This window comes from Ascidiella aspersa, chromosome 8, assembly GCF_963924565.1.
Source record: "Ascidiella aspersa chromosome 8, kaAscAspe10.2, whole genome shotgun sequence".
NCBI classification, from domain to species: domain Eukaryota; kingdom Metazoa; phylum Chordata; class Ascidiacea; order Phlebobranchia; family Ascidiidae; genus Ascidiella; species Ascidiella aspersa.
This window is the reverse complement of record NC_139454.1, coordinates 73541-85116: the sequence shown is the minus strand read 5'-3', so window position 1 is coordinate 85116 and position 11576 is coordinate 73541. Positions and strand designations below refer to the sequence as shown.

The 11576-nt window shown below is 38.2% G+C and overlaps 2 protein-coding genes across 3 annotated transcripts; one reads left to right on the top strand and one right to left on the bottom strand.

Moving 5' to 3' along the window:
• LOC146134726 (sialin-like) lies at positions 1 to 6953 on the top strand. The gene is made up of 11 exons (XM_083395205.1): positions 1 to 108; positions 637 to 1084; positions 1492 to 1650; positions 1865 to 1952; positions 2178 to 2264; positions 2778 to 2905; positions 3299 to 3460; positions 4892 to 5021; positions 5229 to 5315; positions 6018 to 6172; positions 6405 to 6953. Exons 3-11 carry the CDS (start codon positions 1624 to 1626, stop codon positions 6531 to 6533), a joined length of 993 nt encoding a protein of 330 aa, XP_083251331.1. The 5' UTR covers positions 1 to 108; positions 637 to 1084; positions 1492 to 1623; the 3' UTR covers positions 6534 to 6953.
• LOC146134725 (DNA-directed RNA polymerases I, II, and III subunit RPABC4-like) lies at positions 5948 to 10060 on the bottom strand. 2 transcript variants are annotated; one of them, XM_083395206.1, is made up of 3 exons: positions 9778 to 10060; positions 7649 to 7741; positions 5948 to 7438 (listed from the first exon to the last, which is right to left on the bottom strand). In XM_083395206.1, exons 1-3 carry the CDS (start codon positions 9974 to 9976, stop codon positions 7416 to 7418), a joined length of 315 nt encoding a protein of 104 aa, XP_083251332.1. In that variant the 5' UTR covers positions 9977 to 10060; the 3' UTR covers positions 5948 to 7415. The 2 variants fall into 2 exon arrangements, with proteins under 2 accessions (XP_083251332.1, XP_083251333.1); XM_083395207.1 differs by having other exon boundaries at positions 9853 to 10060.
• Positions 10061 to 11576: the final 1516 nt, after the last annotated feature.

Genomic DNA, 11576 nt, shown 5'->3' with positions numbered 1-11576 from the left:
GAATTTTTTTACAAATGTGATAATCCTGAAACGAAAATAATCTTCAACGCACAAAAAATGGCCGATGAAAGATCGTTTGAAGTTGAAAGTCTGATTCGCCGAAATTTGGTGAGTTCCGCAAACTGAACATCTGACAAATATATTGCTTTTATATTTCCTTAATGAAATTGGCAGCGTGAGTGATCTTGCTAATAAAATATTAAATGGGTGCAAAATAATAAGGTTAGATTTCATTGGAGTGGGCTCTGCTCTCTATTTTTATTCAGATAAATATTTCTATTTATTATTTTGTGACTATTTTTATTCCAACCATTTGTTGCTATTATAAGAATATAACGACAGTGAAAAATTCGTTGTCATCCACATTAACTTAGTTGTTTTTCGATCCTTTCTTTAACCAATCGTTTTACATTTCTTTATTCAAGCGAAATGCTTTTTAGTTTTAAATTAAAAGCGTCAATTAGGGCGAATAATCCCTGATGTGAAAGGGCGGCAAACTGGTAAAGTGTGGCCTTTAGTTGGAAGACCCCTCTAAATGCGCAACTACATTCCGGTCAAATGCCCCAACCCTGTCCCTAAACTGTAAGGCTACTCGTCAACCAGAAAGCTAAAAGTTGTCTCACCTGTTGGTTCCAGTTCCGCCGCACTTTAGACGCCATTCCTGCCCGCTACGCCCTTGCGCTCATGGGATTCGGCGGCACGTTCAACGTTTATTCGCTTCGAATCTCGCTGAGCGCGGTGATCGTTGCCATGGTGAACCACACCGCTGTGGCAAGTGGCAAGCTGGCAGGTGTCAACCTCACAAATGACAATGTAACGAGTGGCAACTTGTCACTGGTGAACGTGGAGAGTTGCCACAACGGAATGGCGGGTAAGTTGTTTGTTGTACGGACAAAACAGCAAAATCTTGCTGTGACGTGACCAGTAAATACGTGGTGACAGATCATAACGTCACGTTTCAGACGACTTGGCGAACTCCAGCTCCCGGACTCCCTCTGGTGGTGGCGAAGATAGTTTTTTGTGGGACGAGGCAACACAAGGAACGATTCTAGCAGCTTACTTTTACGGCTACATCTTCTCACAGGTTTGTTCCATCCACAACCTGCACCCAGCATTTCTTGCCCCCATTATATTGTTTATATACTCACCTGACTGTGCTCTTTATCATCACTGCGGTTAGTATCCTGCAATATTCTTCCCAGGTAACACTGTTTATTCGGGGCAGTAAATATCAAAACTACACATACATTAACACTAAAATCAAAATAAGGAAAAAATGCTGACCTTCTGCCGATGCGCAGTTCAACTCTGGCCTACCTCCAAGTGGCGGCACCAGCTCCTTGTGGGAGAATGGTTTTCCTGAGAAATGAATCATTACTTACGTACACTTTGGATATTCCTGGTTTACATTTCGGCCAATGGGAAGAATACTGCCGCTGCTTTACCTTACTATACATTTACTTTTGGTTGGTGAAAATATAATTTTTCCAGACCCCTGGGGCTTGGCTGGGTCGCCGGTACAGCGCGGTCTTGGTTTGGGGGCTTTCCCTCGGCCTGGCCTCAATCATCACTTTGTTGATCCCAGCCGCGGTTTCACATCTGGGGGTTCCCGCAATTGTCACCATGAGAATCCTCGTCGGACTTTTCTCGGTGAGTTACGTCATCACTGAGTTACGTCATCACTGATTTACGCCATCACTGAGTTACGTCATCACTGATTTACGCCATTAGACAACGACTTTGTAACAAGCTGAACAACATTTCTATTTAAATCAAGTTGTTTACGTTTAAACTTTCTCAGGCAAAAATTAGAAAGTTGTATTCTTGCGTCACAATACATTTGTTTTGATTGGTTTATCTTTAGGGCGTGTCGTACCCAGTGATGCATGGGATGTGGGGGGTATGGGCTCCCCCAGATGAAAGAAGCAGACTCACTTCAATCTACTTCGCAGGTGAAACACAAAAACATATTTTTTAAGGAAACTACGTTGAACAACATTTAAAGTTAAAGGCATTTGCTTTAAAATTAACGAAGAACCAAAATTTGAGAAGAATTTATTTCTTCAGTAATTGTATTATTGAATTACTTACTTTGCTGTATGAGAGCCAGCTTTAATTATACTACTTCAGTTGGGGCGCTCCTAGCGGTCGAAACTATTTTACCATTAATCCACCAGGTGCCGCCCTTGGCTCGTTCGCGATGCTTCCAGTTTCTGGATTGATGTCAAGTTATTTGGGCTGGCAGTCGGTCTTCTATTTCACCGGTGAGTAAACACAACTCAATGATACCTCGGTATAATGTTACGCTTTATTGCAAATTGGTAGAATGCTTTAGAAATATGAATATCTATGATGGTCCACGGACAAAAACAATTCGGTTTGAGTCAAAAAAATATCTTCTCAGCTAATTATAAACTAATTTAAAACAGGACTGCGGAGTCGGAGTTGGATTTAGAACTCGAGTAAGTCTACGAAAAACTCGAAAACAAACTCATTCCCGAGTCCGACGTGCGCATGCGTAGTACTAAACTTAAAACTGATATTGTCGCCAACTGTAAATTGTAAAAGTGGAAAAAAATATTATGGAAATTTTCAAGTTTAGTGGGCGGCGAATTATTTTACGCCCTTTGAGTTGATTGCTGAACATCCGTTGGAACTGGATCGGGAAAATATGTGTAGCTGAACTTGTCAGTTTGAATGGTGCAGGTTTAAGGCCGTCCCTACAGCGGCGCTTAATTGCTTACAATTACAACTTTTACACTCGCGCATGTTCTAAGGGAGCGTTTCGCTTGCTTGGTCGATCTGCTGGCTCCTCACAATGCACGACTCCCCCGCAAAACACCCCCGGATAACGACCAAGGAGAGGGAGCATATAGAGGGCGCTCTTAAGCAGGGCGAGGTCAAGGTGAGTCGCAAGGTCAAATAAATCAATGATCAAGTTTTATTGTTGGGAAACAGTTGATTGAAATTGTACAATGAATTGTGCAGAATTATTTTACTTTTATTGGAAATTAAGAGAAGTACACCTTTCCAAATATATCTGGAATTCCACTGAGACATATTATTATTATTATTGGTCTCTAAAAATTTTAGGAACAAATTAATTTGGAAATTACGCGCACTTCATTTTTCTTACATCTTACATCCCAATAAATTACTAACTTTCATTATGTTTAAGTTCATTCTATGTTTTTTTATAGTTATTACAATGTGAGTAACAAATTTGTTAAAAAAATTTGCCAAAGCTCAGCTAATCATCAGCCTACATTTACGTCACAAGCCCCATTGTTGTTTGCAGGTGACGTCAAAGCATCGCGCGGTTCCCTGGGCCGGGATTGTTTGTTCAGCAGCGGTCTGGAGTTGCGCTTGGGCTCACTTCTGCTGTAATATCGGTCGATACCTGGTCCTAACAATGCTACCTACCTATCTCGTCACAATAATGCACTATGACGTCAAGACGGTAAGACAATGATCTAGAATCACTGAATTGTTGGATGAATGACTTAGTATTTCGGGCTGAACATGTTGAGTTGAATTGAATTAAGTCATTTAGACCAGGGTGGTCCAAGGTTGACAGCATCGCGGGCCACAATATTTCTTTGATATACTTGGTGGTCCACATAAAGTAGGCTATATATGCGGCATGCGTGCTAGGAGCGATTAACGATTTTCGTAAGGCATGAAATGTTTAAAGATGGCGACAAAAAGTAATGTGGTAATGAGATTGGTGGCAAAATGTTGCGCGCGAAGCGCGAAAAAAATTCGTATTTGACAAAACAGAATACTGCATTTATAAGCGTATAATTTTTTTTAACTAGATATATCTGGCTAGAATTGAACGATGGAAAGGTCCAGGGCGTCAACCTTTAGCCACAGTGAAATCATGTAAAACAATACTTTGCCGAAGCGCTATATATTTCATCGTTCATTTACCTTGAAGTGGCAAAAATAGTAATTATATAGGGTCGTCCTTTTTATGTTATGTTTACTGGTCCATTAAAAAGACGTAAAACAAAACGCAAATGTAACCTATAAGTTCGCAAAACAGACATTTTGCACAGTTCCATAAAGGACGTATCTGCGACTTTCAAACCGGTCTAACACATAAAAAATTAGGCGTTCTTGGCACCCCTGGATTAAACCTTGATGGTCGATAGTAAACCGATTAATTTATTTAATAATGTAACTAGGCCTATAATCAAACAATTGCAATATGCTTGCCGATGATCGTTGGTCAGTAATATTTATTTGATTAAACCCTTAACTTTACGCATTGCAACAATCCAACAGCGCTTCGCGTGCCACAAAAAATGATGCCTCGGGGCACATGTGGCCCGCGGGCCTGGGTTTGGACCACCCTGATTTAGATAATGAAATTAACTTGTTCTGGTTAATTTATTTCACATATATGGACTGAGTAATTTGAATAGCTATAGAATTAATCCTGAAGAATATATTTTTTCTGTAGTGGTAGCATTTAGTTATTACATGACAAGAAAACCAGTTAAAAATATTATTTTCTTGATCAATGCTCTTTAAGTTTGTAATTCGATGTCGCATGTGTTGTGACTTAATGGAAGTTAATAACTTCCTTGACTCAAGTCTTTAGGACAAACGGCTTGACTGAGGGTTTTGTAAATTAAAAAGAAAAAATCCAGCTTATATTAAGAATCAAACGGGATTTTCGATTTCAACAGTGTATTTAGTTTTATTACTTGTTACTTAACTTGGATACCTAATGAGTTAAACTTAGAATTGAATTTCAGTTGCAAAGAACTTGAACTTAAGACATTCTGAAACACTTTCTGTAAAAACCTTAGCTATGAGTGATTTTGTCCTGATTAAACTTCGCTCAAATAATTCAAACAACTTTTGATGACGTCACTGCCAGAGCGGAATCCTAAGTTCGATTCCTTACGTCACGAAGTTCGTCATCAACCTCGCCTCGGGATCGCTCGCTGATTGGCTGATAGCGCGTGACGTCAGAGTGATATACGTCAGGAAGCTGTGCACTGGATTATGTGAGTTCCGCTTCATTTGGTCGAAATTATCGCAACGTTTGTCGTAAAATTACGAAATATACGAGGTTTCAAAATTATTCCTAATTATTTACAAACTTTCATAATATTCGAAGAAAACTGCAAATGAATTTTTTTAAATTTTTATCTCATTATTTTACAACATGTTTCGTCCCAACTCCTCCACATCAACAAGGTTGTGCTTTGCAGGTTTGTTGATTCCAGCTTGTGCGGTGGCAGCGGTGAGTTACGTGAATTGCAACATCGGCTTCACCCTGGCTTGCTTCACATTCATCGGTGAGACAACATAAAGCTGCGTTGAGCTGCAGGCGATTAAGGGAGGGTTATATGGGAGCCAACTAAGATTGCCGTTACTTAACATATATTCCGATATCTCACGCGATCTGCAACTAAATGTACTTTTCTCAAACAATCAAACTTGACGAAATAAAACGTTCCGAGATATCTTTCCAAGTTACAAAATATTCTTCAGCGAAGAGTTTTAGTTACCTCTAGTTGTTAAACCAACTGTTTTTTTTTATAAATTTCCCCACAAAGATTGAATCGCTGAGTTGGATCCAACCAATGAATGAAATATTTTCTTTGGTATCGGATCGGCACCGATACCAACCTTGTATCGGACGAGTACCGATACTACAACTTGGTATCGGCTCCCACCCGATATCATCGGACACGCCTATAGTGTTAACTGTAATAAAATGTTAAAGTATTAAATTTTTTAATTTCATCTGATTATGAGCAAACAACTCGAATAAAAACAGCAAACAGACAAATAAAAACAGCAAAAAGACAAATAAAAACAACAAAAAGACACCATTTAGCGAGCTAAAATTGTTTTACGTGTAAAATTTGGTAAATAACCCAACTTTAAAAAGTGTGCTAAAATTACCTAATTTCTACCAAGTTATTTGAATTCCAAATTAATTTATTTTGCCCAAAATACTTTAGTCAAGTGATTATTGTCTTTACCATCCACAGTGAGTTTGGATGCTCTTTCTGTGCCCGGCTTCAAGGCGTCATTGGTCGACATGTCGCCCTCCTATTGCGGACTTCTCTTCAGCTTCGGCAATTTCCTCGGGAGCTGCGCCGGGTTTATTGCGCCGCAAGTGGTCGGCGCGCTCAGGGAAGCCCACGTAATAATATAACCTTTGTTTGGTCACAATACGCCTATAGTGCTAATTAATATACCAAATATCGTAAGAGTAGATGTTTAATAAATTGTTTTTTGGTAATCTCATGCAAACAGATATGTTCAGGTTTCGTGATTAAACTTGATATTTGATAATAAGTGATTATTTCCGTAACTGCTTTTTTATCACATTCAAACGGGTATTCCCCTTTCTAACAACACGCAACCTATTGCAGAGGGGGAATCCTCTACAAGGCTGGAGGGTCGGGTTCTGGCTGACTAGCGCCACCTATGTGAGCGGGGCACTTGGATTCCTGGTGTTTGGGACAAGCGAGCGGCAGCGCTGGGGGGAGGGACCGCAATGACGTCACTGAGTGGAAGAGCATCAACCTGCACCAGCTTTCCTGAAGTTCCCTGGAATCTGTTTATTCACGTGTTTTCCAATCTCCACTGAACTACTTAAAGAATCACTAGTTATTAAGCATCGGGTTAACTTGCTTTGTGACGTCATAATTTCAGTGGTTGCAAATTGACCTCCGGTGAGTTGAAGGTGAAATGTTAGAGCTTGTAAAATCGACCAAATGTATTTTGCTAAGCGCTTGCTTTACTGTGTTGTGCATTTATACCCAGATCTGCATGCAGACAGGACATTATGTAATGCTAACTAATGCTTTAATGCTTGATTGTGTTTGTGTGTCACATATTTATGTATTCTATGTTATGTAGATTGGTGTTCTGTTTAAAACATTAAATGGGTGAATAAAAACCTTGCTGAAAACGAATGTTAATAAACGAGACACATAAACTGAATTCAAAGTATTTTAACAATACACAAGAAAGAAAAAATAAGCTAAAAGCAACAATAAATGACTTGCATCATATTAGCGGCCGGTGATTTTTTTTGACAACAGCAAATTAACAGTAAAGGTTACCAAGTTTTTTAGCTTTTGCTGTAAAACATTACACTTGCACATTTCAATTTGACCAATTTTGCTTATTTCACAATAACAATGAAGGCATTTAGTATTAGACAGCGGTACTTGGCACAAAAATTATTATAATAAAGTGTGATCCCTAGTTTGAAGGCAGTGACAAAAAATGTGAACTTAATGTTTTAAGAGAGCTCATTACAATGATTGAAACAACGACAAAAATTGGAAACAACTCAGTGGTGAAATTTGTCGCTGAATATTCTTACGACGGTTTCATGGAAAAAACTTTTTGTATAACAAATTTCTTCCAACAATTCATCTGGCGTCAAACACAACCACTGCAATAAATAGAAAAAACGAAGTTCAGTAAAATGCTTTTATTCTGCAAAAAGAAATATCTGTAATTGTGGCAACTTAAGACAAACAAATTTAAACTTAATGAATGTTTAACGCTAATGCCATGGTCCAAAAATTAGTTGCACTTTGAACAATAAAGTCATTGTTTTGTTTTAAATAACAACTTGATGTTTGCATAAAAGCCCACGTACTTCTCTTTGTGCGCTTCTTGTACATAATCCTGCAGCCACATTCCCGACACCTGATCGGATCGCGAGCACGAATCTCATTCTCTTGGTGGCATTCTAAAAAAACATTTACAATAACTTCAATGTGGGTTAGTTCAAAATAAAATCCATTTTAATACATTTAGTTGGAAGATTTTCTCTTTGGATTAATTAAAGCCTAAACAGTCCCAACTTGGCTAAGAAATTTTTAAGCAACAAATTTATGCAGCAGAAAATCCATGACTAGAAAATAGTCTTAGTTTGGGGATAAATTGTGCCAGAAACCACATCAACAATAATGTACTTCTGAGATACTTTTAATAATATTAGCAGTGCGTTTAGTTTTTTATGACATTTCTTAAAATATTTCGTGCTGAAATGACTGACAGAAATAAATATAATTGTAGAACTTGATAAAGTATTTATAATTACTTATTCCGTTGAAGGCAAAAGCAAAGCATTTTAAGTAAACAGTATTTTCACATTAAGATAGTCTCTCTGACAAATTATATGATCCCTAGGGATGTTCAAAGTAGAATCCCAAGGTATTCTATAATAATAGGTTTCGAATCTAGAATAACGAATCCAGAATAGCGAATCCTAGTATATTTTTATTAAATTATCTAACCTTGGTTTTGTTTGGGGAAGGGATTCATCTTAATCTACCTCACAGGGCCCACAATCACAGCAATAAATCACCCAAACAATTTGCTAACATGTGTACATTATAATAAAAAAATCTCTCATATGTTTAACATTCTTAACAACTGTCATTTGAAGCAGTTCTGTAAACTGTATTATATCAACTGTCCAGGTTGTTGCCAAAACTTATATTTTTGCCAATAGTGAGTACAATGAAACACTACACACAGAAGTCTTAAGCAATTCGGTCCTGTTTTTTAAAGCATTGTTGGGTTTTAGTGCTTCTTTTTTGACTAACATGATCTGTTATGCAGTCAAATAATGTACTGCAAAGAATACAAAGTTACTATTGACATAACGAATTCTTGACAATTACGCTGTGCATAACTGCATAACCTCGCTGAATATTGGTCTAAAGTTGACCTTAAGTAACCCTATAGCACATTTTGTAGACGGCCATTTAGGGCAATTGCGAACTCCACACCAGACATTGCACGTTAGTCGCTCGCCCAATAATGCTTGATTGACACTTATTATTAGACGAACGTTATCGCGAGACACGGTAATTGGTCGCTGACACTGCACTAGGAGGCTACGTTTAAAGCAAGCACTATAAATTGGTCACCGCAGCGACAGGCCAACTTACCACACGCGTTTGTACAATTAGGCGCAACAATCGGCGGTAAAACATTAAATTATATCGGTTCCAATTACCCGAAATAAACGGCAGAATTGGATTCGAATCCCAAGGATTCGATATTATACTTTGAACATCCCTAATGATCCCCCTTCAGAGGAAACAACTTTTACACACTATACAGTTTAGTAGTGCTTCCCAACCCAATTTAGAGTTGTTGTTTAATTTTGTAGGGTCTCTTTTATACGAGTAGATATATAAGTTTGGTTCTGAACAATATTTCTGTAAAATTTGACAAGCAATTATGAAGCCATGGCGCAAATTAATTAAATTGGAACTTTGTTATGCTACAGTCTTATTTGTGTTTTGTCACATTAGGATTACAAAAAGTTTAATGAAGGGAATTAGATTGCCGAAGCTTTGCTGGTATGCTTCTGCTTGGGCCCTGGTCTACAAAGGTGGGTCAAGTATTATTTTTGTTTTTATTCTCTAATATTTATTTCTTTTTTGCAATTTCATTTTTGACATCTCCTTTTGTTTCTGTAAAAAAGTGCTTGGATTCTAGACCAGCAACTTAGTATTTGGGTAGTCACAGCAAGTATGAAAAGTATGGCAGATCTTGACGACAGGCCGGGTGTAACAAATGTAAAAAAAAGTGCACTTCGGGTGCACTTTCGAATTTCCGGGTGCAATTTAGGATTTTCCGATGCATTCTATAATCTGTATTGCATACATTGCACTGTAAACATATGCTGCAAAAGCGTTTTACATATTTGGGGAGCAGTTTAGATTGTTTTGGGGTGCGCAAAATGTTAAAAAAAACTTGTGGGCGTACTTGCCATACTTTCCAGAGTGAGTAACAAAAAGCTTGACAAACACTGGAAATGAAGGTGGCTAAAGGACATCTCACCTCCACAGATGTAAACCATTGCTCTAGGTTGTCCGGGAACCGGGGCATCCCCTGGTCTAGGGGTTCTCCCTGGGGTCCGGCCCGAAGGACTCTTGCTCATCACAGAAGAAGGCGTTTCAGACATCGAGAGTTTGTCCGAACGATGCAAGAACAACAATTACAAACAGGGGGTTTTGTGGCAAAAGTATTCCTTCAAATTTCCACATTTACAACCTGCAAAAAACAGAAAACAATTTGAAGTAACAAATTAATGAAAAGGTTGCAAAGCGCAACTCGTCTATAGTGTCAAGTACAACTATATATTTATTATTTGACCTCTTTTTTATTTGTTTAAAAAAGTAAAGTGCGTTTGTCTAGAATCCTACAACAACGCACAAAATTTGGGTTAGGGTGGGTCAAGAATTACTATTAAATAATAATACTACTTCACCAACTCGCACCCTAACCCAAATATTTTGCGCAGCGTTGCTTTAATAATTGTGGTAGGATTCTAGACCAACTCCCAGCCAAGCAAATAAACACTTTAATACTATTTGTGATAGTTTCAACTGATTCACGCTGTTTTTTAACAACTAAATGCTATTCAAAATACTTTTCAATTTCAAGAATTAAAAAAAAACACCTTCAGCATGTGTAGCACATAGAACACTTACTACAAATTGCTCACACTCTGTTTTATGTTTCTATGTTTTGTTTTTGTATTAAAATGACGAAATTTAAAGGGACTCCAGCCATAAGACCGAGATAAGAACAACACCAACGTCAGAATAAAACACAATTCGGAATAAGGCCAAAATAGGACTAATACCTAATGGTATTGCTACCGTCTAAATCGGAATAAGTCATAAATCCGTCGGAATAAGACCTAAAAGGTCAGAATCAGGCCTAAACAACACTTTAACTAACCCCAAACCCCACCCCTAAGTACATCACTAACTCCCCAAATAATTTCAACACTAATCCATTTTCTAACCCCACCCATTACCCACCAATAACCCCAAACAGGACTGAAAATCCGTTGCCAAAACAGCGACGCCCTGACGGCGCCGGTCAGACTATGGCGTCCAAACCTTGGCACCAAAACGGCCGATGCCAGACCGATGGCCCCCGATCGTCCCATACCCTCTACCCACAGGTTCTGGCGTTATTATGGCCATTTAGGTCTTCTTCCGATTAATTTAGGCCTTATTCCGGTGAATTTAGGACTTATTCCGATGAATTTAGGCCTTATTCCGATGAATTTAGGACTTATTCCAATGAATTTAGGCCTTATTCCGATGAACTTAGTCTTTATTCCGATGAATTTAGGACTAATTCCGACGAATTTAGGCCTTATTCTGATGAATTTAGACCTTATTCCGACAGATTTAGGTCTTATTCAGACGATTTTTGATCTTATACGGGATATTACTGCGTATTTGACTATATTATGTCGTTGGTCTTAATACTATGGTTTTATAGATTTTTCTGCTTTAGGTATTTTTGCTTTTTAGGTCTTATTGTGTGTTCCCATTTAAAGGTTTCGTGTTAATTTTACGCTAATCTCCGTAAAGTGTTGTCTAATTATCTCTATTTGAAAATGGCGCCTATCTACTGTTTGGCCCGTTTAAAAAATGGCATCATCACATTTACATCGTGGACAACCAACAGTCCTTGTAAGTGGATCAAACTACAAATCAATTCATTCAGCCAAATGCCCCAATAAGAAATGGCATTTTAACAGA